Source organism: Salvelinus namaycush, chromosome 21 (assembly GCF_016432855.1).
Source record: "Salvelinus namaycush isolate Seneca chromosome 21, SaNama_1.0, whole genome shotgun sequence".
NCBI classification, from domain to species: Eukaryota; Metazoa; Chordata; class Actinopteri; order Salmoniformes; family Salmonidae; genus Salvelinus; species Salvelinus namaycush.
In genome coordinates, this window is record NC_052327.1 from 19,712,510 (window position 1) to 19,740,265 (window position 27,756).

General features: G+C 42.6%; 1 protein-coding gene across 1 annotated transcript; it reads left to right on the plus strand.

Moving 5' to 3' along the window:
* Positions 1-27,756, plus strand: LOC120065807 (overexpressed in colon carcinoma 1 protein homolog). The gene is made up of 6 exons (XM_039016861.1): positions 1-97; positions 18,672-18,696; positions 23,103-23,138; positions 23,483-23,562; positions 24,658-24,697; positions 24,864-27,756. The coding sequence occupies exons 1-5, from the start codon at positions 1-3 to the stop codon at positions 24,660-24,662; spliced, it is 243 nt and encodes an 80-aa protein (XP_038872789.1). The 3' UTR covers positions 24,663-24,697; positions 24,864-27,756.

A 27,756-nucleotide genomic window follows, 5' to 3' on the forward strand; every position in this document is an offset into this window, starting at 1 on the left:
ATGACGGTGGTAGGCCTGATCACCGAGTCAGCCTACAGGAGTAAGTTCAGAGATTTAGCAGTGTGGTGCCAGGACAACAACCTCTCCCTCAACGTTAGTAAGACGAAGGAGCTGGTTGTGGACTATAGGAGAAATAGGGAAAGCATGCCCATATCGACAGGGCTGTTGTGCGGGTCGAGAGCTTCAAGTTCCTTGGCGTCCACATCACTAAGGACCTAACATGGTCCACACATACCCGCACAGTAGTGAAGAGGGCACGGCAGTGCCGGTTCCCCCTCAGGAGGCTGAAAATATTTGGCATGTGCCCTCGGATCCTCAAAAAGTTATACTGCTGCACCAACGAGAGCATCTTGACGGGGTGCATCACCGCTGGGTATGGCAAATGCACCGCTCTTGACCGCAAAGCGCTACAGAGGGTGGTGCGGACAGCCCAGTACATAACTGGGGCCGAGCTCCCTGCCATCCAGGACCTCTATATCAGGCCGTGTCAGAGGAAGGTCCAAGAGCCCAAGCCATAGACTCTTCATTCTGCTACCGGACGGCAAATGGTACCGGAGCATCGGCTCTCGAGCCAACAGGCTCCGAGACAGCTTCTTCCCCCAAGCAATAAGACTGCTATATAGTCAATTAATGGTATTCAAACTACCTGCACTGACTAGACTATATATACACAAACCATATACAGTACACACTCACTCACACACACTACATTGACAATCCCACACACATGTACGTACAGTACATACGCACACACACACAACACAAACACACATTACACACGCATGCACTCGCACTCTCACAATCACACTCACACTCACTTTTACACTCATAATTTGTTGCTGCTGCTTTTACTCATTATTATCTTTCCTGAAGCCTAGTAACTTTATCCTGCCTGGCACCGGTACTCCTTGTATATAGCTCCTTTCTTGTGTTACTATTTTATTTTTAAACTCTACATTGTTGGGAAGGGCTCGTAAGTAGGCAGTTCACGGTAAAGTCTACACCAGTATTCGGAGCATGTGACAAATAAAATTGTATTTTAATTTGAGATATGTGCATCACATCATTGCTCTCTCTCTCGTTGGGCCTGCCCTGCAACCTCATTGGATAACGCTCTCATTAGGCCTCTTGCTAGCTGTCACTCAAATGCTAGAGGCTGAAGCTCATTGTATAAAACTAAAATTGCTAGGGGGCTGGCCCACATAGGGGGAAATGTAGGGAAAATGGCAAAACACAGCTTCAAGAAAACAGTTGCTTTCAAACTAGGGATTTTGTGGCTAATTGAGGTAAGACAGTAATTCTGCTAATAGATTATGCATGTATGAACAACACATTGACACATCCAGCCCAAAGCGGGAGGTTTAGAAAATACTTTCTTATTCACCAAAGTACCGGAGCATGTCTTTAACGAGTCAGAATAAATGTGGCAAAAACAAATGTAGACATTAATAAAGGTATTTCTATAGATTGCAAAATGTTTTTACAATGGTGGGGGAGTGCCAAGATAGAGGTGCAGTGGCTTCAACGGAGGTTCCCCCTGTCAGTCATCTAGTGCATATATACAGTTGAAGTCAGAAGTTTACATACGCTTAGGTTGGGGTCATTAAAACTAGTTTTTCAACCACTCCACAAATTTCTTGTTAACAAACTATAGTTTTGGCAAGTCGGTTAGGACATCTACTTTGTGCATGACACAAGTAATTTTTCCAACAATAGTTTACAGACAGATTATTTCACTTATAATTCACTGTAACACAATTCCAGTGGGTCAGAAGTTTACATACACTAAGTTGACTGTGCCTTTAAACAGCTTGGAAAATTCCAGAAAATGTTGTCATGGCTGTAGAAGCTTCTGATAGTGTAATTGACATAATTTGAGTCAATTGGAGGTGTACCTGTGGATGTATTTCAAGGCCTACCTTCAAACTCAGTGCCTCTTTGCTTGACATCATGGGAAAATCTAAAGAAATCAGCCAAGACCTCAGACAAAAGATTGTTGACCTCTACAAGTCTGGTTCATCCTTGGGAGCAATTTCCAAACGCCTGAAGGTACCACGTTCATCTGTACAAACAATAGTAAGCAAGTATAAACACCATGGGACCACGCAGCCGTCATACCGCTCAGGAAGGAGACACGTTCTGTCTCCTAGAGATGAACGTACTTTGGTGCGAAAAGTTCAAATAAATCCCAGAACAACAGCAAAGGACTTTGTGAAGATGCTGGAGGAAATAGGTACAAAAGTATCTATATCCACAGTAAAACGAGTCCTATATCGTCCTAACCTGAAAGGCCGCTCAGTAAGGAAGAAGCCACTGCAACAAAACCGCAATAAAAAAGCCAAACTATGGTTTGCAACTGCACATGGGGACAAAGATTGTACTTTTTGAGAAATATCCTCTGGTCTGATGAAACAAAAATAGAACTGTTTGGCCATAATAACCATTGTTATGTTTGGAGGAAAAAGGGGGAGGCTTGCAAGCCGAAGAACACCATCCCAACCGGGAAGCACGGGATTGGCAGCATCATGTTGTGGGGGTGCTTTGCTGCAGGAGGGACTGGTGCACTTCACAAAATAGATGGCATCATGAGGAAGTAAAATTATGTGGATATATTGAAGCAACATCTCAAGACATCTGTTTTCTGCAGTTGCTCTTCACCAACTTCATCCTGCAGCCATTGCCTGTATAGTGGGAGGCTCTAGTGTCATCCAATCAAAGGGTGTTTTTGTTTGACCCACGCGAATGTGACCAAAGACATGACTGAAACAGGAACCATCTTCATGGATAGCCTATATACAAACTCATGTGATATTTGACTCTCTCTTGCGGTAATTGATTGTACAATGAACACATATGATTTCAGTTTGTGAGTGTGATATGGGGGTTGGAGCCATGTTTATTTCGACATTATAAAGAAAAACTTTCTTATGTTGATCTGGGCCTTGCTGTTGGCAAGCCACAGTGTCTGACTTTCGGCAGTTGCAGATGCACCTCCCCGACTTCACTCTTCAACCTTAGTCTACAACCTTAGTCGGTTGCTTTCGCCTTACCACTCAAACGCGCCCAGTGACAAGTCAATACTTGCCTGAATATGACCTTGTTTTGAGGGATTATTTTGTTTGAAGGGACTATTAGGGGACTCAGTTTATGCAATTATATCACTTCCATTGAACTCTGTTTAGTGCCTTACAAAATGTACCCCCCCCCCCAAAAAAAGAACATTGGGTGATGAGTCGTTGGGTAACACATTGAGATGGAAAGAGGTCTTGGCTTTTGAAATAGCAAGGCATCTAGCTCTGTAATCATCCTTGTAGGTTACTCATAATCCTACACAAAGGTGAAGACTGAGTGTACTGTATTCATCAAAAGCTGTTAACATTGTGTGCGTGCGCGTGTGCGTACCCAGAGTTAATGAAGGTTCTGCCCTCAGGGTTTGGAGAGGGCAGAGAAACATCTCTGTATTTATCAAGGAATTGGACCACATAGCTCCATCTGATGCCAAGCATGCACTGCCGACATTGTTAAACAGTTTATGGTCAACACCTGAAACATCATGCATGTCACCAGAAGAAAAAAAATAGTTGTTGCTGTGGTCTTGAGTAGGGAAACCATAAGAACGATTAACTTGAAGGGAATCAGTAACCTACACAGGTTTTTGGGGTTTACTAGGCCTACAAACTACTGCCAATACACACACTTGTTATTGTGAAAACTGTCCTCAACCTGGACTCCGGGGTAGACGTAACATAGTAAATCTAAATCCGGGACACTCCATTTAGTATGATATGGTATGTATTCATTTGTGGATGTGCATCATCCATTTTGTATGATATGTTACAAATTGCAATTTGTACAATGTTACCACAACGTCATAAAATGTGCTATTTTAGTTGAAAAGGAAATTACAGAAATTGTATCTAAGGTATTTTCTATGATTTGTTTTTGTAATGTTTTCTTTACAATTTGGAAGTTTTTTAAATTATATGTATTCATCATTGTCATATACAGTATATATATATACATCTTGATGATACTCAGAAACATGTTTTTACCACATCAAAATCTTTATATTTGACATTATTTTAGGGATTAAGAACAAGCATATAAGGTTCACATATGGGAGAAATCATCAAAATTAATTGAATACACTGTTTCCTAAAAAACATGTACCCTGATGGTAATGACTTAGCATTGTGGTAATGACAGTGTCATGGAAAGAACATTTCACATAAAACATTTTAATATCACAGTTGTACATGTTTATTTTTTGTACTGACGTCTGATATTGAAGACATGCTTCCCAAGTTTTCTTCTTCAAATTGGATGTGAAGTCTTCCAGTAGAGTTTGAAGGCTACCGTACACCTTCTCCTTTACAGTCAAATGGAGAGTAAACTTCTATTTTGTTCCATCTTTTTTGTTTTTTTTCTCTCTCTCTTCTTCCTTACCTTTCCACTCAAACCACCATGTTTGTTGTCCACCATTAAAAGAGGAAGTCTGGAGCTCTTTCTCTTTGCAAAGAGAGCACTCTCAATACATGCACTCTTTGGTCATCTAATCGCAACACAAAGACCCAGTCAATTCTTCAATGTTGCTGCTTTTAACCACTCTGTGATACAACAACTTGTCTGCCATGAACTGAAGGTTGGCATGTGTCTAACACTGTCTCCCTGCCTTTCACTGATGGATTGACAATTCAAAAGGGACTTATTTTGGTGAACTCTGTGTATGACCGCTTGACCTCTGGTAATTCTATCTTGAACTTCTGATGTAGTTTTGTCAGTGTGTCGTTCATGTATCGCTTCTGCATTTTATTCTTGTTGTCTTGTCAATGTTTCCCTTTTTCCTGTTGATGCTCAACTGTTACCATCACGTCTTGAGTACCGCAGACAGGTTGGCCGTTTGTTGTTTGCCCGCATTGTCTTCGCAGAGAATCCAAATTCTCTTTGCCATTTTCACCATGCAATACTTTTTCAGTATTTTCCCAGCCAAAACCTTGGATATCACTGGTGGGTCTTTTGCACTCGGTTGCTTCTGGTATTTCTCTCTCAGATCTGAGATGATGGTCTTATGTAATTCTTCTCAGACTCTGTGGCTTTGACCGCATTTGCTGTTTTGTTTTTGTTCTGGAGAAATCCAAAATTCTGATCTTCTCTGACAATCTATCATATCTTTAAAAAAAATATTTCCCTCCGTATTCTTTTCGCGGCCTTCAACTTCATATTGGCCATACATAGATCCTTGTAGACTTGGATCTGTTTTTTTGCACCTTTCTACAGCCTCTCTGTCTTGGGGTTTCTGAGTTTGAATAGGAGGGGGAATCCGGTGCCATTTGAGGGGCAGGTAGGTCATCATTCTGTAGCTGTAAGACTTCCTGTGAGTGTGGTGGTGTGTTCCTTGACAGGTATGACTCCATAACCACTCTTCTCTGGATAGGTGATCTTCTGTTTCTTTGGTTAATTTTCCATTGCCTCCTTTTTCTCCCCGTTTTTCTCACTGGGAAAGTTGTGAGATTGGTTTCAGTTCACCACTTTCTTGTCTCTTGATTTGTCTTTCTTTGTGTTTCTTAAGATACTCATAGGGCGGCACATAATTGGCTCAGTGTCGTCCGGGTTTGAGTTTTGCCGGGTTTGGCCGTCATTGTAAATAAGAATTTGTTCTTAACTGACTTGTCTAGTTAAACAAAGGTTAAATAAATAAATACAAATAAATAATATTGGTATCTTATAGGATCTTGTTTGACTTTGTTTATGTGTCCTTGTCCTATCCTTGGTTGAATTTGGGGGTATCTTATAGAAGAATAAATTAATAAATAAAGACAGTAATAACCATAGTAAGTCACATAAATGGAGATCAAATCACTCAATAATCCTAACATAATACAAAATGTCGTGGTCTTATTTAGCAAATAAGTGTTCAATTTCAACTTAATCATGATCATACAGTATATGTAATTTGTGTGTCTTTTCAGGTCTTAAAGTAAGTACAAATGAATTGACTAATACATTTTGTCATTACCACCACATTCTGCACTTACCATCACAGTTCATTATGTGGTGGAAATTACATTTTTACATTATTTTGTCATAAATAGGAATTCTAGTATTTTAAATCCAGTTGAACAGATACAGTATCATACAATATATCCTAAATACACATATTCAAAAAAATAAAAATAAAAAATCGAACATAATGTGACGACATAGCCTATTTGGTAATGACGTACAATAAAAAATATTATCTTCTCGAGTCATTTCACTTTATTTTTGTATAATTTCCCGGCTTCTTTTGTATAATCTCCCTCAATGACATCTATGTGCTCCATTGTCACTATTCATATCCATGGTAACCAAGTACACAAACGTAATTTTTCAAAATTGTATTTTATTATCATGTAATTTGCTTGTCGTGGTTGTAATGATACTTAGTGACGACTGTATTTTGTGTAAAAAAGGTAACAAATGGCTTGTGCACATCTAATATGTATATAGTTTCCATTTATTTGACTCTTTTTTTAACAGGTGCATTCAATATTTTTTTATTATTTAGACTTTGGTAAGGGTAATACATAGCAGAATGTAAAAAGTCTGGGTGTGAGACAGGACAAAAACAGCGCAAAGCTGTGAAATCCAGACAGGAAATGCTTTATAAAATAAAAAACCATTGAAAGCTGAAAAAAAGTTTAAGGTTATTTTAGTCTCTACTTAATGGATGTGAAATAAGAAAATGTAAATTTGTATATTTTTTTTTTACAAATCTAACCCTTAAATGTTGTGCACAAAATACATTTTCAACATGTTCGGACAAACTCCCAGTTTTTTGGCACGTTATGCCACGTTCAAGAGCTAGTTGGAACAAGGGAACTCTGACATTTCCGACTTGCTCGGTTGTAGTTATACACGTGCTGCGTTCAATCAGTTAAAATGTCGGATATGTCAGAGTTTCCTAGTTCCGACTAGCACATGAACGCAGCATTCCATGCGGCTATCTAGGCAGCGTATCATACACGCAGTCTAATTAGCGATTTAATGTTATTTTCTAATCATCATTGCAAACATTGGCTAAGCAAGAGACAGACACAAGCAGTCAAATTAGTAGTGTTAGTTTTCAGCGACGATATGGCAGCAACTACAAATATTAGCTTACATCACCCAAAACGCAGTTTGATTTTGCTCCAATGCAATGTGTAGCGACTACATTCTGCTTGTGCAACTGCAATATACGTTATAACATACATATGTCATTGAATGTTCGTTCAAATCGCCACAGGGTTTTTATTTCAGCTGAGACCGAGACATAGGCGACATCATCATGGTTCGGAAGAAGGTGATAAACACGAAGAGGAGTGTGTGAGCAGCAGCTAAGTAGAAAGAAATGTGTCTGTAAATAACATGCGCATAACGTTATCCGGATCCGTAGCTTTGAGAGAGGTTTCCGGGGGCGGGGGTGAAAACTCTTTATTCGTTTATTTTAACATACATTTATATTTTAGTATTTTAGCAGACACTCTTATCCAGAGCGGCATAACATGTGTTACAATATCATGAATTTGGAGAGTCATACATAAAAGCTGGAACGTCCATTATAAAGCCTTACCGAACTGGAAGCTTGCCATTGGCTGGCTTCTTCGACACCCTGCTGCCCATTCCCCCGTTTCCTGGACAACCCTGTCAGGGTGGAGAAAAATAGCAAATCATGTGAGGACAGAGCATCTCTCTCTCTCTCTCTCCCTCCCTCTCCCCCACTCTACATCTCCCCCTCCCTCTGTGTATATAACAGTATCTCCATGCTTTCACACACACCACTCAGTTCAGCGTTGCAGAGGGGATGCACACAGAGTGCAGGAGCATACCACCAAATAGTAAATCAGTGTGACTGAGACACATAATACAACTCCTTCCCAGTGGCAGCGTCTATGCAAAATGGGTTGTGGCAATTCCTCAGCCGCCAGCACCTCAGGAGGGGGTGAGTGTTCCTGTTCCAGATCATCTGGGTGTTTGGGGGTGAGGAGGGTTGGATGTTTTCACTGTGTGTGTGTGCTTTATGCAGTGGTTTTCTGCATCCAGGTGTGTACCGTATGTGTATGGTGATCTCAGGGGTTGACAGAGGTTGGGTGCAGAGGTTGCCTCAGGGTTTTTAGGCTCAGAATTTGACCCCTGGTAACCAGGAGACAGCAAAGTTTTTAGGAATTTAAAACAGAAATAGTCTTGTAATGCTTTCAAGAACGAGTCTATAGGCTGTGTATAGGCTGTGTGTGTGGTTTAAAATACGTCTGTGGCGTCCAGTTCTCTCAATGGTTATTGTGGATGAAAGAAAGACATGACTTTGACATCTCAGCAGCTATCGGTTGTCCGTTTTTGTATCTCCAGGTGATTGATGCTGGCTCTCCTTGGGACTCTGCTAATTTTGAAATGCTTACTCAATATCCTAGTTTTGTTCATCAAAAGCCCACAAAAGTATACATTTCACTGGGCAAACACCTTAAGGTCTTACTTCTACTTGTGAATGTTTCTGGTTAAGAGGTTAATACACACTACACATTTTTTAATCTGAAGTAATATACTGTTTTTCTGAATCAATGAGCGATGACCGAATGACTGAATAAAAATACATTTTCTTTTTAGCAATCACTGGCTGCTGCTGTGGTCGGAAAATGATGGCGATAGAATCAGAGCGCCCGTGGAATTACCTCACTAACCATCAGAGCAACAACGTGTGTGTGTGTGTGTGTGTGTGTGTGTGTGTGTGTGTGTGTGTGTGTGTGTGTGTGTGTGTGTGTGTGTGTGTGTGTGTGTGTGTGTGTGTGTGTCTCAGCAAAGGCCAGACAGGCTCCTTCTCTAACAGAACCCCAGGCAGCTAATGCGAAAAACAGGTTCATGTTTTATTTTCTCTGAATTTGCTCTAGTTCCACTTCCTGGAAGGGAGACCCTGGAGGAAAATGCTGTGAACTAGTAGTCTAGCTGTATAGTAGATGAGAAGCATGATTATGCATGAGTGTAATACAAAGGGAAGATGTGTGAGGGTCTCTGTGAGGGATCATTAAGCCCATGGTTAGAGGTCACTCTCAAGCTCAGGGACAAGGACATGTGAGGACATGTGACACTGTCATTATGATGCATGTGTGGTAGAGGTCAGAACTATTGATCTATGAACTCAACAGCTTAGTTACATATACAGAATGGGATAGAATCAAATGGAATTGGCACTCTTTTTCTGTGCGCAGATACTTCTGGCCATGTAGTGTATGTGGACACCCCTTAAAAATAGTGGATTCTGCTATTTCAGTCAAACCCGTTGCTAACAGGTGTATAAAATCGAGCACACAGCCATGAAATCGACAAACATTGGCAGTAGAATGGCCCATACTGAAGAGCTGTAGTGACTTTCAACATGGCACCATCATAGGATGCCACATTTCCAAAAAGTCAGTTCATCAAATTTCTGCCCTGCTTTAGCTTCCCCGTTCAACTGTAAGTGCTGTTATTGTGAAGTGGAAACGTTTAGTAGCAACAACGGCTCAGCCGCGAAGTGGTAGGCCACACAAGCTCACGGAATGAGACCACCGAGTGCTGAAGTGCGCAGCGTGTAAAAATCGTCTTTCCTCGGTTGCAACACTCCCTACCAAGTTCCAAATTGCCTCTGGAGCCATGCCAGCACAAGATCTGTTCGTCGGGAGCTTCATGAAATGGGTTTCCATGGCCAAGCAGCCGCACGCAAGCCTGAGATCACCATGCGCAATGCCAAGTGTCGGCTGGAGTGGTGTAAAGCTCTCCGCCATTGGTCTCTGGAGCAGTGGAGTGATGAATCATGCTTCACCATCTGGCAGTCCGATGGACGAATCTGGGTTTGGTGGATGCCAGGAGATTGCTACCTCCCCGATTGCATAGTGCGAACTGTAAAGTTTGGTGGAGGAGGAATAAGGGGCTGTTTTTCATGGTTCGGCTAGGCCCCTTAGTTCCAGTGAAGGGAAATCTTAACGCTACAGCATACAATTACATTCTAGATGGTTCTGTGCTTCCAACTTTCTGGCAAATGTTTGGGGAAGGCCCTTTCGTGTTTCAGCATGACAATGCCCCCGTGAACAAAGCAAGGTACATACAGAAAAGGTTTGTCGAGATCGGTGTGGAAGAACTTGACTGAACTGTCCAGAGCCCTGACCTCAACCCCATTGAACACCTTTGGGATGTATGAATTGGAACACCGACTGCGAGCCAGGCCTAATCGCCCAACATCAGTGCCGACCTCACTAATGCTCTTGTGGCTAGTCCTCGCAGCAATGTTTGAACATCTAGTGGAAAGCCTTCCCAGAAGAGTGGAGGCTGTTACAGCAGCAAAGAGTGGGACTAACTCTATATTCATGCCCATGATTTTGGAATGAGATGTTCAACACGCAGGTGTCCATATACTTTTGGCAGTGTAGTACACCTGTCAATTTTCAATGCAAAGGTCTACGGATTTCACATATCCTATTGGAAACCTCAATTTGGCCAATGCTAAAGTGACACTACACCCATCCGTAACAGTATCGGAATCGGTAGTGTAGACCTAAATGTGATCATATCAGCAGTGTTGCACAACACAGGTGTTAGATAAATTACCAGTGGTATTATGTGTGTGAGTCTGTTTTAAAATCTCCTCACAACCTGTAGCCCAATTGTTTTATCTTTCGATTCCCACTCCGTTTTTCATTCCACACCCATGTATTTGTCCTGAGACTCAATGGGACAGTGCCTTCTAAACGTACTGGATATTGGGCTCCTCATCCCTCCTCTTGTGTAAGCAGATCTGAGTGGCCTTGATGATGAATAAGCTTTTGTAAGGGTTGTGAATGGGCCACTCTGTTCTGTCTTAAGGCACACCCCATGTACTGTTTCTGTATAAAGGCTTTGGTCTCCCCTTCTATAACTAAGGATAAAACTGTGGTGTTTGTTATGAATTTGATATATTTCATATTTTTCTAACATCATTCCTTCAATTACATGAGTATAATTCGGTGGACAGCTTTGTAGAAAAGTGGTGTTATTATGGAGAAGATGGAGGACAGGGGGGGGGTGTTGTTACCTTGTTTTTCAAAAGTTATATAATGTTCCAAATCAAATGTATTGGTCACATACACGTGTTTGGCAGATGGTATTGGTATGTCTAACGAGTAATATCTAACAAGTTCACAACATATACCCAAAACACACAATCTAAGTAAAGGAATGGAATTAAGAATATATACACTACCTTTCAAAAGTTTTGGGTCACTTAGAAATGTCCTTGTTTTCCATGAAAACATACACTACCGTTCAAAAGTTTGGGGTCACCTAGAAATGTCCTTGTTTTTGAAAGAAAAGCACATTTTTTGTCCATTAAAATAACATCAAATTGATCAGAAATACAGTGTAGACATTTAATGTTGTAAATTACTATTGTAGCTGGAAACGGCTGATTTAAACATTTTTTTTTATGGAATATCTACATAGGCGTACAGAAGCCCATTACCAGCAACCGTCACTCCTGTGTTCCAATGGCACGTTGTGTTAGCTAATACAAGTTTATCCTTTTAAAAGGCTAATTGATCATTAGGAAACCCTTTTGCAATTATGTTAGCACAGCTGAAAACTGTTGTTCTGATTAAAGAAACAATAAAACTGGCCTTCTTTAGACTAGTTGAGTATCTGGAGCATCAGCATTTGTGGGTTCGATTACAGGCTTAAAATGGCCAAAAACAAAGACCTGTCTTCTGAAACTGGTCAGTCTATTCTTGTTCTGAGAAATGAAGTCTATTCCATGCGAGAAATTGCCAAGAAACTGAAGATCTCGTACAACGCTGTGTACTACTCCCTTCACAGAACAGCGCAAACTGGCTCTAACCAGAATAGAAAGAGGAGTGGAAGGCCCGGTGCACAACTGAGCAAGAGGACAAGTACATTAGAGTGTCTAGTTTGAGAAACAGACGCCTCACAAGTCCTCAACTGGCAGCTTCATTAAATAGTACCCTCAAATACCAGTCTGTGTTGATAGAACTTCGGCAGCCTTTTTCTCAAATTTGGTTTGTACTACAATAAATACAGCCTCAGGATATGTGGTTTCCAGTTTGAATAAAGTATAGTGAAGTTCTTTGACGATCAACGTGGTATCGGCTTGAGGGAGGATATACACGGCCATGACTATAACCAAAGAAAATTATATTGGGAGATAATACGGTCTGCATTTGATTGAGGTTGGGTGAACAAAAGGACTTGAGTTCCTTTTATGTTATCACAATTACACCATGAGTTGTTAATCATGAAACACACATCCCCTTCTTCTTCTTCCCGGAGAGATATTTATTCCTGTCTGCGCGATGAACTGAGATCCCAGCTGGCTGGACTAACTCAGATAGTATATCCCGAGAGAGCCATGCTTCCGTGAAACGGAGTATGTTACAATCCCTGATGTCTCTCTGGAAAGAAACCCTCACCCTGAGCTCGTCAACTTTATTATCCAGAGATTGATCATGAGTGAGTAATATACTCGGAAGCGGTGGGTGGTGTGCACGCCTCTTAAGTCGGACTAGAAGACCACTCCGAGTACCTCTCCTTCGCCGGCATTGTTTTGGGTCGTGCCTCTGGAATCAGTTCAATTGCCCTGGGGGGTGCGAACAAACGATCTGCTTCGTGAAAGTCGTTTTCCTGGTTGTAATGCTGATGAGTTACTGCCGCTCTGATATCCAATAGTTCTTCCCGGCTGTATGTAATAACACAAAATACTGCAAAGTTTCCTAAGAGCTAAAAGCAAGGCAGCCCTCTCTGTCGGCACCATTTACCATTCCATTGCATACAATGACGGATTCTTGGGACACAGTAGTGAATACAGAACATTCAATTATTCACCGAATAAAGTAGAATCCTTTGTGAAACAGATGAGGAAGGTGAATGAAGGCCAATTGAATTGACAATTTCTTGGAATTTAGTTGTAGTTGAGGAAGGTGATTGAAGGCAACTTGATTGGAATGGAATTCATTTTGTAATGTAAGCTACATATATGCAGTGTGACAAACTCAGCAAAAAAAGAAGTGTCCTCTCACTGTCAACTGCATTTATTTTCAGCAAACCTAACATTAACAAATTATTTGTATGAACATAACAAGATTCAACAACTGAGACATAAACTGAACAAGTTCCACAGACATGTGACTAACAGAAATGGAATAATGTGTCCCTGAACAAAGGGGTGGTCAAAATCAAAAGTAACGGTCAGTATCTGGTGTGGCCACTAGCTGCATTAAGTACTGCAGTGCATCTCCTCCTCATGGACTGCACCAGATTTGCCAGTTCTTGCTGTGAGATGTTACCCCACTCTTCCACCAAGGCACCTGCAAGTTCCCGGACATTTCTGGGGGGAATGGCCCTAGCCCTCACCCTCCGATCCAACAGGTCCCAGACGTGCTCAATGGGATTGAGATCTGGGCTCTTCGCTTGCCATGGCAGAACACTGACATTCCTGTCTTGCAGGAAATCGCGCACAGAACAAGCAGTATGGCTGGTGGCATTGTCATGCTGGAGGGTCATGTCAGGATGAGCCTGCAGGAAGGGTACCACATGAGGGAGGAGGATGTCTTCCCTGTAATGCACAGCGTTGAGATTGCCTGCAATGACAACAAGCTCCGTCCGATGATGCTGTGAAACATCGCACCAGACCATGACGGACCCTCTACCTCCAAATCGATCCCGCTCCAGAATACAGGCCTCGGTGTAACGCTCATTCCGTCGACGATAAACGCGAATCCAACCATCACCCCTGGTGAGACAAACCGCGACTCGTCAGTGAAAATAACTTTTTGCCAGTCCTGTCTGGTCCAGCGACGTTGGGTTTGTGCCCATAGGCGATATTGTTGCCGGTGATGTCTGGTGAGGATCTGCCTTACAACAGGCCTACAAGCCCTCAGTCCAGCCTCTCTCAGCCTATTGCGGACTGTCTGAGCACTGATGGAGGGATTGTGCGTTCCTGGTGTATTTTGTTATTTGATTTATTTCACCAAGTAGGCTAGTTGAGAACAAGTTCTCATTTACAACTGCGACCTGGCCAAGATAAAGCAAAGCAGTGCGACCCAAACAACAACACAGAGTTACACATGGAATAAACAAGCATACAGTCAATAACACAATAGAAAAAAGTCTATATACAACGTGTGCAAATGAGGTAAGATAAGGGAGGTAAGGCAATAAATAGGCCATTGTGGCGAAATAATTACAATTTAGCAATTAAACACTGGAGTGATAGACGTGCAGAAGATGATTGTGCAAGTAGAGATACTGGGGTGCAAAGGAGCAACAACAAAAAACAGTATGGGGATGAGGTAGTTGGATGGGCTATTTACAGATGGGCTATGTACAGGTGCAGTGATCTGTGAGCTGCTCTGACAGCTGGTGCTTAAAGTTAGTGAGCGAGATATGAGTCTCCAGCTTCAGTGATTTTTGCAATTCGTTCCAGTCATTGGCAGCAGAGAACTGGAAGGAAAGGCGGTCAAATGAGGAATTGGCTTTGGGGGTGACCAGTGAAATATACCTGCTGGAGCGCGTGCTACGGGTGGGTGCTGCTATGGTGACCAGTGAGCTGAGATAAGGCAGGGCTTTAACCTAGCAAAGGCTTATAGATGACCTGGAGCCAGTAGGTTTGGCGACGAATATGAAGCGAGGGCCAGCCAATGAGAGCATGCAGGTCGCAGTGGTGGGTAGTATATGGGGCTTTGGTGACAAAACGTATGGCACTGTGATAGACTGCATCCAATTTGCTGAGTAGAGTGTTGGAGGCTATTTTGTAAATGACATCGCCGAAGTCGAGGATCTGTAGGATGGTCGGTTTTACGAAGGTATGTTTGGCAGCATGAGTGAAGGATGCTTTGTTGTGAAATAGGAAGCTGATTCTAGATTTAATTTTGGATTGGATATGCTTAATGTGAGTCTGGAAGGAGAGTTTACAGTCTAAGCAGACACCTAGGTATTTGTAGATGTCCACATATTCTAAGTCCGAACCGTCCAGAGTAGTGAGGCTGGACGGGCGGGCAGGTGCTGGTAGCGATCGGTTGTAGAGCATGCATTTAGTTTTACTTGCATTTAAGAGCAGTTGGAGGCCACGGAAGGAGAATTGTATGGCATTGAAGCTCGACTGGAGGTTAGTTAACACAGTGTCCAAAGAAGGGCCAGAAGTATACAGAATGGTGTCGTCTGCGTCGAGGTGGATCAGAGAATCACCAGCAGCAAGAGCGACATCATTGATGTATACAGAGAAAAGAGTCGGCCCAAGAATTTAACCCTGTGGCACCCCCATAGAGACTGCCAGAGGCCCGGACAACAGGCCCTCCGATTTGAGACACTGAACTCTGTCTGAGAAGTAGTTGGTGAACCAGGCGAAGCAGTCATTTGAGAAACCAAGGCTGTTGAGTCTGCCGATAAGAATGTGGTGATTGACAGAGTCGAAAGCCTTGGCCAGGTCTATGAATACAGCTGCACAGTATTGTCTCTTATCGATGGAGGTTATGATATCGTTTAGGACCTTGAGCGTGGCTGAGGTGCACCCATGACCAGCTCAGAAACCAGATTGCATAGCGGAGAAGGTACGGGGGATTCGAAATGGTCGGTGATCTGTTTGTTAACTTGGCTTTTGAAGACCTTAGAAAGGCAGGGTGTAACTCAGGCAGTTGTTGTTGCCATCCTGTACCTGTCCCGCATGTGTGATGTATTGGATGTACTGATCCTGTGCAGGTGTTGTTACACGTGGTCTGCCACTGCGAGGATGATCAGCTTAACGTCCTGTCTCCCTGTAGCACTGTCTTAGGCGTCTCACAGTACGGATATTGCAATTTATTGCCCTGGCCACATCTGCAGTCCTCATGCCTCCTTGCAGCATGCCTAAGGCACGTTCACACAGATGAGCAGGGACCCTGGGCATTTTTCTTTTGGGGTTTTTCAGAGTGAGTAGAAAGGCCTCTTTAGTGTCCTAAGTTTTCATAACTGTGACCTTAATTGCCTACCGTCTGTAAGATGTTATTGTCTTAACGACCGTTCCACAGGTGCATGTTCATTAATTGTTTATTGTTCATTGAACAAGCATGGGAAACAGTGTTTAAACCCTTTACAATGAAGATCTGTGAAGTTATTTGGATTTTTACGAATTATCTTTGAAAGACAGGGTCCTGAAAAAGGGACGTTTCTTTTTTTTTCTGAGATTATTAAGCTAGATGATGTATGACCATAGCTACATGACACTATCTACCTGACATAAGCTAAGTCCACTGCAGGCTGTTGATCCATTTGACCCTTGCTGATCAAGGTTAGCCGTCTTTGATACAGAGTATACATGACATCCATCAAGGTCCAATCCTCTCTAAGGTCCAGCCCTCTCCATCTCTCCTGTCCCCCAGAGCCAATGCTGGCTTTGTTGTGATCTCTACATTTCTCTGACAACCTCCATAATACAGAGGAAAATATATCTGACATCCATCCAGGTCCATCCATCCCTCCTTATCCCTCCTCCCTCAGAGCCTGTCCAACTCTCTCTATCCCTTCTCTTCCTCAGCCCGTCCACCCATATCTCTCCCTCCTCTCTCTCAGAGCCAGTCCTAGCTGCGTTGTGACCTCTACCTGTCTCCACTACTTATCTCTGCCCTACATGGCCTACCTACACATCCATGTCAAGGCCCCTCTCAGTGTGAAGTTGGTGATTAGGGTCAGGCGTCCATACAGTCTACCCAGGAGAGCTCTGGAGTGCCACTCGAAATCCGCCAATAACTCCTCTGTCAAATTACAGGACGCACTAAGAGCCCAGTCAGCCCACATCACCCTCAGCGCTCTTTCTGTCCTTTTGACCAGGCAATTCCAGGAGCCTTTACAGTTGGCCTTTACCTGTCCCCCGCACATTGACTCGGTACCGGTACCCCCTGTATATAGCCTTGTTATTGTTATTTTATTGTTATTTTTTTTATTTAATTTTTTACTTTTGTTTATTTAGAAAATATTTTCTTAACTCTATTTCTTGAACTGCATTGTTGGTTACGGGCTTGTAAGTAAGCATTTCACGGTAAGGTCTACCTACACCTGTTGTATTCGGCGCATGTGACAAATACAATTTGATTTGAAGTGGTGGTCATTAAGCTGTACCTCATTGACTTCTGTAACATCTTCAACGAGTGGGAAGGGAGCCGTTAAGTCAGATAGTTGTGTTAATAAAAGTGATGTATGGAGCCTATAGCAAGGTAGAGTGGCGCGTTGATTAAGTGTTATTGTTTCTGGGTGCTCTGTGTTTGACTTTATTGTGGGTGAGAAACAGTGTTGAAGGTCCACTCTAAAAAATGCTGGGTTGTTTGGGTGACCCAACCGCTGGGTTGTTTGGTTGACCCAACCGTTGGGTTGTTTGGTTGACCCAACCGCTGGGTTGTTTGGTTGACCCAACCGTTGGGTTGTTTGGTTGACCCAACCGCTGGGTTGTTTGGTTGACCCAACCGCTGGGTTGTTTGGTTGACCCAACCGCTGGGTTGTTTGGTTGACCCAACCGTTGGGTTGTTTGGTTGACCCAACCGCTGGGTTGTTTGGTTGACCCAACCGTTGGGTTGTTTGGTTGACCCAACCGCTGGGTTGTTTGGTTGACCCAACCGCTGGGTTGTTTGGTTGACCCAACCGCTGGGTTGTTTGGTTGACCCAACCGCTGGGTTGTTTGGTTGACCCAACCGTTGGGTTGTTTGGTTGACCCAACCGTTGGGTTGTTTGGTTGACCCAACCGCTGGGTTGTTTGGTTGACCCAACCGCTGGGTTGTTTGGTTGACCCAACCGCTGGGTTGTTTGGGTGACCCAACCGCTGGGTTGTTTGGTTGACCCAACCGCTGGGTTGTTTGGGTGACCCAACCGCTGGGTTGTTTGGTTGACCCAACCGCTGGGTTGTTTGGTTGACCCAACCGCTGGGTTGTTTGGTTGACCCAACCGTTGGGTTGTTTGGTTGACCCAACCGTTGGGTTGTTTGGTTGACCCAACCGCTGGGTTGTTTGGTTGACCCAACCGCTGGGTTGTTTGGTTGACCCAACCGCTGGGTTGTTTGGGTGACCCAACCGCTGGGTTGTTTGGTTGACCCAACCGCTGGGTTGTTTGGTTGACCCAACCGCTGGGTTGTTTGGGTGACCCAACCGCTGGGTTGTTTGGTTGACCCAACCGCTGGGTTGTTTGGTTGACCCAACCGCTGGGTTGTTTGGTTGACCCAACCGCTGGGTTGTTTGGTTGACCCAACCGCTGGGTTGTTTGGTTGACCCAACTGCTGGGTTGCAGGCATTTGGGCACTTAGTTGGGTTGTTTTCTTTCTTTCCATTTTTTTTATTATAAAAAATTATAATTATAATTATAATTAATTAAAATTATAATAATGATTCAAAGACAGAGTTTGTGATGTTTGATGCATGTAATGCACTGCATCCCTATAAATAAACCAGACAGAGTACAAAGAGGAGCGACAGACACTGTCAATGGATAAGTAATGGTGGGCTTGATGTGATGGGTGTGGAGTGGTCTTTTGCTGTGAGACAAGACCACCTCAAATCACCCCCCCCCCACTTACTTGGTAAAATGTACATTTCTATTGTAATCCACACGTTATGTACCATCCAGAACAAAATCATGAGAATTGTGTAATGATTTTCTTTTTCTCTTCCTTGTGTTCACAGGACCTGCAGAAACCTCCAAAGATTTGTAAGTACAGCAACCGTCTCATAGATCACGGTTTCATAGACTAGGTATTGCCTTCCTGGGAGGGATACAAAGTAGACCCGATTTATGATTTTTCAACGCCGATACCGATACCGATACCGTTTTATTGGAGGACCAAAAAAAGCCGATACCGATTAAATCGGCCGATTTTTTAAAATGTATTTGTAATAATGACAATTACAACAATACTGAATGAACACTTATTTTAACTTTAATATAATACATCAATAAAATCAATTTAGCCTCAAATAAATAATGAAACATGTTCAATTTGGTTTAAATAATGCAAACCAAAGTGTTGGAGAAGAAAGTAAAAGTGCAATATGTGCCATGTAAGAAAGCTAACATTTAAGTTCCTTGCTCAGAACATGAGAACATATGAAAGCTGGTGGTTCCTTTTAACATGAGTCTTCAATATTCCCAGGTAAGAAGTTTTAGTTTGTAGTTGTTAGAAGAATTATAGGACTATTTCTCTCTACATGATTTGTATTTCATATACCTTTGACTATTGGATGTTCTTATAGGCACTTTAGTATTGCCAGTGTAACAGTATAGCTTCCGTCCCTCTCCTCGCTCCTACCTGGGCTCGAACCAGGAACACATCAACAACAGCCACCCTCGAAGCAGCGTTACCCATGCAGAGCAAGGGGAACAACTACTCCAAGTCTCAGAGCGAGTGACGTTTGAAACGCTATTAGCGCGCACCCCGCTAACTAGCTAGCCATTTCACATCGGTTACACCAGCCTAATCTCGGGAGTTGATAGGCTTGAAGTCATAAACAGCTCAATGCTTGAAGCATTGCGAAGAGCTGCTGGCAAAACGCACAAAAGTGCTGTTTGAATGAATGCTTACGAGCCTGCTGGTGCCTACCATCGCTCAGTCAGACTGCTCTATCAAATCAGACTTAATTATAACATAATAACACACAGAAATACGAGCCTTTGGTCATTAATATGGTCGAATCCGGAAACTATCATTCGAAAACAAAACGTTTATTCTTTCAGTAAAATACGGAACCGTTCCATATTTTATCTAACGGGTGGCATCCATAAGTCTAAATATTCCTGTTACATTGCACAACCTTCAATGTTATGTCATAAAATTCTGGCAAATTAGTTCGCAACGAGCCAGGTGGCCCAAACTGTTGCATATACCCTGACTCTGCGTGCAATGAAAGCAAGAGAAGTGACACAATTTCACCTGGTTAATATTGCCTGCTAACCTGGATTTCTTTTAGCTAAATATGCAGGTTTAAAAATATATACTTCCGTGTATTGATTTTAAGAAAGGCATTGATGTTTATGGTTAGGTACACGTTGGAGCAACGACAGTCCTGTTTCGCGAATGCGCACCGCATCGATTATATGCAACGCAGGACAGGCTAGATAAACTAGTAATATCATCAACCATGTGTAGTTAACTAGTGATTATGATTGATTGATTGTTTTTTATAAGATAAGTTTAATGCTAGCTAGCAACTTACCTTGGCTTCTTACTGCATTCGCGTAACAGGCAGGCTCCTCGTGGAGTGCAATGTAAAGCAGGTGGTTAGAGCGTTGGACTAGTTAACCGTAAGGTTGCAAGATTGAATCCCCGAGCTGACAAGGTAAAAATCTGTCGTTCTGCCCCTGAACAAGGCAGTTAACCCACCGTTCCTAGGCCGTCATTGAAAATAAGAATGTGTTCTTAACTTACTTGCCTAGTTAAATAATGGTGTAAAAATAAATAAATTTAAAAATCGGCCAAATCAGTGTCCAAAAATAACGATTTCCGATTGTTATGAAAACTTGAAATCGGCCCTAATTAATCGGCCATTTCGATTAATCGGTCGACCTCTAATAAAAAGCATGAGTTTTCCTGTATGGCATAAACCTATTCGGTTATCATTAGAAACACTGATTTAGTATTAGTAATGGTAGAGAAAGATATAGAGAAATGTAATCTGACTAAGTTCAAAATGGGCTATTACACTGGTCTTATGGATATTACATTGCAAGACCTCAAAACGCCTACTGTCATGTAATCAAATTAAATGTTCAGTCTTTTGTATCAAGGCCTTCAAATATTTTGCCTATAGAATATTAATGTGTAGAGAAATTAATACATGTTCCAGATCTGCTATTACAATGAATTAGCCCTGTTCAGTAAATCGAAGGAACAGTAATTTTCCATTCAAGGCAAATTGCATGAATTATGTTATAAAGGGAACATACGTCTTCACTAGGCACGGTGAGCCACCTCCATCATCATGGCGTGGGAAGGGAGAGCAGGCACCCATTTCCAAAACATTTTCTTGAATCAATTTGTGTGTGTGTGTGCGTGTGGTGTGTGTGCTTTCTGATAAACATCTGAGCAGCTACAGTGCTTAATCCAGGACCAATGGGGACTGACAGCAGCACACTGCCAACCACGGCCAGTCAGTCACACAGCTCCCCAGGGTTCAGCACTGCAACACAATACACCTCACACACACACAATACACACACACACATACACACACACTTTGACTGGCAGTTCATGTATACACTTATTTTTTCATGCCTCTTCTATGGACAGAGAAGAAAGGTAAATGTGACAATGTACATGACATAGTCCACTAACCATTTAACCTACATTCATTGTAGGTAGGAAACCATCCACATTGTTGATTCCCTTTTGATCAGTGCCCTCACAGTGCCATACCAAGTCTTGCCCAGCTCATAACCAAGTCATCCAGGTCAACTATATGTCAATCATTTGTTTGTGTCATGTTGGGTGTTATGTACAGTCGTGGCCAAAAGTTTTGAGAATGACACAAATATACATTTTCACAAAGTCTGCTGCCTCAGTTTGTATGATGGCAATTTGCATATACTCCAGAATGTTATGAAGAGTGATCAGATGAATTGCAATTAATTGCAAAGTCCTTCTTTGCCATGCAAATGAACTGAATCCCCATAAAACATTTCCACTGCATTTCAGCCCTGCCACAAAAGGAACAGCTGACATCATGTCAGTGATTTTCTCATTAACACAGGTGTGAGTGTTGACGAGGACAAGGCTGGAGATCACTCTGTCATGCTGATTGACTTCGAATAACAGACTGGAAGTTTCAAAAGGAGGGTGGTGCTTGGAATCATTGTTCTTCCTCTGTCAACCATGGTTACCTGCAAGGAAACACGTGCCATCATCATTGATTTGCACAAAAAGGACTTCACAGGCAAGGATATTGCTGCCAGTAAGATTGCACCTAAATCAATAATTTATCGGATCATCAAGAACTTCAAGGAGAGCGGTTCAATTGTTGTGAAGAAGGCTTCAGGGCGCCAAGAAAGTCCAGCAAGCGCCAGCACGTCTCCTAAAGTTGATTCAGCTGCGGGATCGGGGCACCACCAGTACAGAGCTTGCTCAGGAATGGCAGCAGGCAGGTGTGAGTGCATCTGCACGCACAGTGAGGCGAAGACTTTTGGAGGATGGCTTGATGTCAAGAAGGGCAGAAAATAAGCCATTTCTCTCCAGGAAAAACATCAGGGACAGACTGATATTCTGCAAAGGTACAGGGATTGGACTGCTGAGGACTGGGGTAAAGTCATTTTCTCTGATGAATCCCCTTTCCGATTGTTTGGGGCATCCGGAAAAAAGCTTGTCCGGAGAAGACAAGGTACCATCAGTCCTGTGTCATGCCAACAGTAAAGCATCCTGAGACCATTCATGTTTGGGGTTGCTTCTCAGCCAAGGGAGTGGGCTCACTCACAATTTTGCCTAAGAACACAGCCATGCATAAAGAATGGTACCAACACATCCTCCGAGAGCAACTTCTCCCAACCATCCAGGAACAGTTTGGTGATGAACAATGCCTTTTCCAGCATGATGGAGCACCTTGCCATAAGGCAAAAGTGATAACTAAGTGGCTCGGGGAACAAAACATCGATATTTTGGGTCCATGGCCAGGAAACTCCCCAGACCTTAATCCCATTGAGAACGTGTGGTCAATCCTCAAGAGGCGGGTGGACAAACAAAAACCCACAAATTCTGACAAACTCCAAGCATTGATTATGCAAGAATGGGCTGCCATCAGTCAGGATGTGGCCCAGAAGTTAATTGACAGCATGCCAGGGCGGATTGCAGAGGTATTGAAAAAGAAGCGTCAACACTGCAAATATTGACTCTTTGCATCAACTTCATGTACTTGTCAATAAAAGCCTTTGACACTTATGAAATGCTTGTAATTATACTTCAGTATTCCATAGTAACATCTGACAAAAATATCTAAAGACACTGAAGCAGCAAACTGGAAATTAATATTTGTGTCATTCTCAAAACTTTTAGCCACGACTGTACAATATGTTTGAGCACTGAGCATTGTATCAAGTCCTGTGAGCTGATCTGTGATTCTTGTCTCAATCAGGACAGATGAGTCCTCACCAGACGATGAGAAAAGAAGGTAAGTGCTTGTCCTCTCGTCTTACTCCTCACTGTTTTCCTCCTGCTCCCAAACACAAGTCAAACCATGTGTGTTCTTACAGTCATTAGATGGTTGGATTAGAGTAGTCCCCTGGACTGCTGCTTCCCTAATGTGTTTTGGTTACATACTGTACACACACACACACACACACACACACACACACACACACACACACACACACACACACACACACACACACACACACACACACTGCAGTGCTAACTCACAGGATGCCCTGTTGTTTGGTGGGAGTCTGCCAAAGTACATAGGCTTAGTCATGTGCCTTTTGATGTGACCTTTGACCCCTTTTCCTACTCCCTCAGGAACTATGGCGGGGTGTACGTAGGTCTACCATCTGACATGACCACCGTTGCAGGCAGCCAGTCCAAGTCCACAGATAAAAGTAAATATGACAACTATGTATACTGTACAGCGTCTGTGTAGTGGGGATGTGAGGATGATTGGACAGGATGGTCATCAGTGGATAGTCATTGCAATACAATTGGTTGTAACGTAGTTGTCAAGTTTTCTACTTGTGTTGACTGTACGGGACATATCAGATGATCTACCCCTCCTGGACATGGACACACCCCTCCCCAGAATAGACTAATTGATTCCTCCATTATGTGATTTCAGTACAACCTCCAATCGCTGTCCTTCAATTAACCGTGGCTTTACTATGTAACGCCCTGCTACAGTAAAAGACAACATCAAGCAAAAAAGGAAATACTGTACATAAAAGTCCCTTGAAGACTACATCTTTCTAGTTTTTGTTCTCCGTGTTCAAAGAGAACCCCACATCATCTTCAAACAAAAGTTGTTCTCAGTCGTAAAGGGAGTAGAGGGGAAAAGTTCAGTGTGTGTGTGAGGGCTGTGAACATTAACATGTTTCTATAGAGCCCTTTGGGAAGGTCACTATTCTCTGAATCAGTCCGTGTGTGTGTGTGTGTGTGTGTGGTGTGCGTGTGTGTGTGTGTGTGTTCCCTAAACATGAGTTCAAAGATAATCAGCCAAGGACCTTGGTATGGTGTGTAGAGTCAACTGTCAGCTTCTATTGACCTTGTTGTTGGTTATGAGATGCAGAAGTCTATAAGGTTGTTTGATGAGCAAAAACAGCCACGGGGAGTCTGCAGAACATATGGCTGTTGATGGTTTAGGAGTTGTGAGACATCTGATGCCAGTAGTGTGGCATCTGTGTCCTTATTAGAAAGAGAGACTGGGAACCAGAGGCTGTGAATTCTTGGTAATGTAGATTTCCATAAGAGTGTGTGTGTGTGTGTGTGTGTGTGTGTGTGTGTGTGTGTGTGTGTGTGTGTGTGTGTGTGTGTGTGTGTGTGTGTGTGTGTGTGTGTGTGTGTGTGTGTGTGTGTGTGTGTGTGTGTGTGTGTGTGAATAATATAAAGGGTTGAAGTAGACAACACAAGGGCATTTGACTCAAGCCTGATGTTCACAATTTTCCTAATGTTTCTAATTATGCTGTCTCTCTTTTTCTCTGTAGACTAACAGATATAGAAGGGAATCATTGACATGCATCACAGGTAGACAACCATTTACACATCCCTTCATTCTATCTTCTTGACATGATAATACAGCACAATTGAGTGGCAGCCTGCATTGATTCTTGATTTTGTACTCACAAACATCTTACGTAACCTGGTGGTTGACTTTGACCTCTGTATGGCTATGTGCTATTATTCTTTTCAGGACTGTAGCTACAATATTCAGAACATACAGAGACATTACATTCCTACGTTGAGAGGAGGATTACTGACTCATCCTCACAACCCTGCCTCCATAGGAGTGAGACAGACTGAAAGACCCTGGGGAATCAGGCAGATATGAGGTCAGCCTGCTTGGGTCCTGAGGAAACTGCCTCAGAATGGCACCGAGTAGACCCTCAATGGATGCCTTTGTCTGAGGATTCTTTGCCCTTTCTGACCCTCACAGGAAGCCGGGCAGCAGCAGAGAGGTCGGGTGGGTACGGGACGACATTATGGAACATTATGGAATCCGGGGCAATGTTCTGGACTAGCTCCTTGTGTTTAGGAAGAGATGTGACACACACAGCCCTGTTACACTGAGACACCTCCTCGACCGGCTCTGTAAACATTTAATCCAAGTGCATACATTGTGGCTGGTGTAGATAGATGTTTTATGTGGTGGGAGGGATAGTGGACCCACACAATGGCTCAAACACAAGCAGTGTTATTCACTTATGATTATAGAGTATTTTAGGTCACCCAGTTTTTTTTTTTTTTCAGTGTCAGATACTGTAAATAATTTCAGAGATTCATGAAAACAACATTCTATAACCCATTTGGAGATTGTGTTGTGTTATTTTCTAGTTGGTTGCTGCCATTGCTTTTTAAACCACTTGCATTTACTGTCTAAATACAAATTGACCTACTTGTAACTTTTGGTACCAAACGGATGGGGGACCTCCTGTGGGTGTACTGGCTTGTACTGTAGCCTGACTGTACTGTAGCGAGCATCTGTTGTGTGCGTCATTCATGTCTGAGATTGTTAAGTGTTGTGTTGTCATTTAACCTGTGAATCATGCTAACATGACATCGTCAGTCTGGGTGGGGCTAAGATGCATTGAGGATACTACTCTTACATTTATTTACCCACAAAGGTCTGAACTGATCTGAGATCTGACGTCATCAGATTGTTAACAATGCATGCATTATTACTCCAGGTGCCAGCAGCTGATCTCAGTGTTCCACATACAGTAGCTCTTGTTGGCCATTTTAGCAGCTGCGTCACCATCCAGAACTCGTTGTTTTTTTACGAAGAGTTAAACTCTCCAACTGCAATTTGTAAAATGTTGTCTTTTCTATTTGTAAAATTCAAAAATGATTCCTTTTGAAAACGAAATGTACAAATTTTATTATAACAGTTAATTGGAAAGATGATCGGTCAAAAAGAATCTGAACTACATTGTTTAGCAAAGGTTTGCCTAAACATATTTGAATCTATATTTCTCATTATGAACAACTGTACAGTGAATCTAGTTGGAAACCATAACACAGGCAGCATATTCACACGCCACAATATCTCCCCCCCAGAGCATGAATTAGAAGTCTGAAGGGAAAAGAGAATCCATCCAATGTCATCCATCTACATGCAGTTCCTGTTCGTGATTTAATGAATGTATGAATGTACAGCATCTTCACGACCACAGAGGAACAGGGAAGTAGGCCATGCTAACCATGCTCACACACTTGACATTCGAGATGTTTTGTTCTCTTCAATACATCAGTCTTATTATATATTCTCTACTCAACTCTACCTGGTTTGAGATATGAATATGGAATATACATAATATTTATATGGAATATAAATGTAGATTATGAATGCTCCCTGTCGTTCAACCATCTACTCAGTAATCTGTGTCCGGCCGCGTGTGAGGCTTATGAATGCGATGGGTACCGATTAAAGAGCACCCCGCAGTTTCTGCTCTGCCACTACACGGCTACCACCAAACACTGAATGCAGCGGTGCCCCTTTTCATTGATGTCTACATTTCCTTTCTGTTGAGGCTCCTCCAGTTTCACCATCGGAATCCTCTGGCCTTTGTCTTTCACAGTGCACAGTGCAACGCAGTTCCCACTGGGCAAACACTAGTTGAATCAACGCTGTTCCATGTCGTTGAAATGAATTGGACGTCCGTGCCCAGTGGGTCTGCCTTTTCATCTGTCCTCTGCTCTGGCCAACTCCTCCACCCTTTACAGACGGTTGTACTGTAACACACGGGGGAATGTCACTGAGATAATCCTGCTTTATTCAATTAGGAAGACTGGGAGGGAAGAGGATGGAAAAAAGGGTATTCAAAAGCCACACTGGGAAAGGAAAAGTTGCTACAGAATATCAACACAGGAGTTGATAACCAAGCATAGCTAGCTGTGTACAGAATGAATGTAGCTCTTAGGAGGATGGAGAAAAGGTATGAGAAATTGTGTTTAAAAAAGCAGTGTCCATGGAACCCTGGTATTTTTTACTGTATTGTGGTTCCTTTAAGCATTAAGGCATATTGGCCATATACCACAAGCCCCCGAGTTACCTTATTGCTATTCTAAACTGGTTATCAACGTAATTAGAGCAGTAAAAATAAATGTTTTGTCATACCCGTGGTATACAGTCTGGTATACCACTGCTGTCAGCCAATCAGCATTCAGGGCTCTAACCACCCAGTTTATATTAGCATATAGCTCATGGAAGTCTCACTGGTATACTGTTCATGGTGCTGCACATGATTACGATGACAGGGGAATTGATTACTTTGGAGTAATTTGAGGCTAAAGCAGCTGTGCTGGAGGCTTCTTATTCTGGATTTATCTCCTTGTGTACATGTGTCCATAACACATTTGGGAAAAGAGAAAACACATGAGAAAACCACTGTAGATCACTTGAGAACCAATTGATGACTTTTTATGCTATTTACTACTGTATGAGATACTGTTCCTAATCATTGATGCTCCTAACTTGTTCTGGGTCACTTTGTGTACACACAGTACACCCTCAAACACAGTAAGAAGGACCACAGCTGCTTTAGAGAGTCATTCTTGTTTATAACCCGACATGCCCTGTATTACTT

What these genes read in the sequence shown, in the direction of transcription:
- LOC120065807 (XM_039016861.1), top strand. Translation starts at nt 1, where the DNA reads ATGACGGTGGTAGGCCTGATCACCGAGTCAGCCTACAGGAGTAAGTTC. An exon ending in GCAGAAACCTCCAAAGATTT is followed by an intron (nt 18,697 to 23,102) that starts GTAAGTACAGCA and finishes TGTCTCAATCAG; the next exon opens with GACAGATGAGTCCTCACCAG. An exon ending in CCAGACGATGAGAAAAGAAG is followed by an intron (nt 23,139 to 23,482) that starts GTAAGTGCTTGT and finishes CTACTCCCTCAG; the next exon opens with GAACTATGGCGGGGTGTACG.